This window comes from Chrysochloris asiatica, unplaced genomic scaffold (genome assembly GCF_000296735.1).
Source record: "Chrysochloris asiatica unplaced genomic scaffold, ChrAsi1.0 scaffold00020, whole genome shotgun sequence".
Classification (NCBI taxonomy): domain Eukaryota; kingdom Metazoa; phylum Chordata; class Mammalia; order Afrosoricida; family Chrysochloridae; genus Chrysochloris; species Chrysochloris asiatica.
Genome location: NW_006408538.1, coordinates 19125325 through 19127091, shown reverse-complemented (window position 1 = coordinate 19127091; position 1767 = coordinate 19125325). Strand labels below are relative to the sequence as shown.

At 35.8% G+C, this 1767-nt stretch overlaps 1 protein-coding gene across 4 annotated transcripts in view; it reads right to left on the bottom strand.

Moving 5' to 3' along the window:
* The window catches only part of ADK (adenosine kinase), a 647845-nt gene that overhangs the window by 434654 nt on the left and 211424 nt on the right, over positions 1 to 1767 (bottom strand). For all 4 annotated transcript variants that reach the window (XM_006835925.1, XM_006835922.1, XM_006835923.1 and 1 more), the window contains one exon: positions 363 to 441. In XM_006835925.1, the coding sequence (XP_006835988.1) occupies positions 363 to 441 (79 nt within the window). The remainder of the gene's footprint in view (positions 1 to 362; positions 442 to 1767) is intronic.

Below are 1767 nucleotides of genomic sequence, written 5' to 3'. Positions count from 1 at the left end.
AAGAAATGGAAACAAACAAATATGAAACCCAATAAAAATAAAACCGTTTTTAAAAGTTAATTATTTATTATTTTAAGCAAATACTTGTCGTACTTAGTTCAAGCTCACCAGCTGCTCCTCGGACACCCTATACAGGGCGACGATGAGTTGGAACTGACTCGATGACATGTAACAACAACAACAACATACTACAAAGTAAGTATTAAAATCTAGAACTAATTAAAAAACAAAAAAGCCAATTCACAATCAACATAACTATTCAACAACAACAAAATAACAATTGGAACATTATGCCCAATGGCTGAAAGCACTGGGTCATTTTGAATCTAGTTTCTTTAAAGGCTTTAAAACAATTAACCAACCTGAGCCACTTTGATTGAATTCTGGGTAGAGCCACCAGCATGATAATCAACTTTGAATTTTTTTATAAGTTCATCAAACCTGTAAGAAAATCACAGCAGAAAAAAAGTACATTAGAATCGATCAGCTGTCATAATATGAGTCTAGATTAGAAGTGCATTAAATCACAGAAGTGAAATTTTTAAATTCTATAATTATGTTGAATTAAAATACTGTATGCCAAAAAATTTGTGCTGAATTTCCATACTTAAACTGTCCCATAAATGTATACCTATAAGAATTTAAAATTTATATGCTGTACATAATTAAGCATGAAACAGAAGGTAAAAATTATTATAAATGATCATTTATAAGTAATGCATACTTTCCCATATTAAGCACTGATCTTTATAATCCCTATAAAATGAACATTTTAGATACCATAAAGTCTAATGAGTCAGAGTTGAAAGACAGTGAAACTATATCAAGTTGTGCTTCTAGGTAAGTTGCTTACTCTCTTAGGGATACTTTCTCTGTCTTCCAAACAGAGGCCCAGAAAGTGGTAACCCAAGGACTGATGTTTCATTATTTTTTGTCATCTGGTAAGAGCTATAGAATTGCTATCCCCAAAAATGCATGTATTCACTCTACGTGAAATCTCACAAGATGTATACCCTTTCCACACATACACACACACGCACATCAACAGCCAGAGAACTAAGAACACTAGTTCATGTAATTCTCAAATTAAATAACATTTATTAATATGCATCACAAAGCAACATTACCCACTACATCGCTAACATGTTAAAATGTACGGGTGACAACCAGATGGAACGGTTATACGGTTATACAACTTAATTACAAAGGGCTCACAGAATTTGGAGGGGATGAAAACACAGGAAGAAGTAGAGAAAATGATAAAGGCAGGTTATCAATAAAATATATACTATGTAGACGGTTATTGTTGTTGTTAAGTGCCACAGAGTCGGTTCCGACGCATAGCGTCCCTGTGTAGGGTTTCTGAGGAGCAGCTGGTGAGCTTGAACCGCCGACCTGTCAGTTCAAACGGCTTTGCAGTCTGGCGCATAAACCTACAGCACCACAAGGTCCCAGCAAAGTTCAAAATCAAGAAAGATTGGGATTTGTGACTTGACTATGCAGAGTTTTGAAAAGTATTTATAAAAACTTTTAAAAAGCAGATTTTTTTTTGAAGGGAGTGTAGTGACTCTGTAAAATAAAAACTGGACTGCCATTCATAAGGCCAGCAGTTTGTGGCCACCAGCTACATAAAACCAAACAGCCACCACTCGTCTGTCTGTCGTGCTGTGGTGGTCTGAGTTGCTGTGATTCTGAGGGCTATGCCACCGGTGTTTTAAATAACCAGCAGGGTCACCCATGGTGGAAAGGTTTCAGATGAGCTACAAA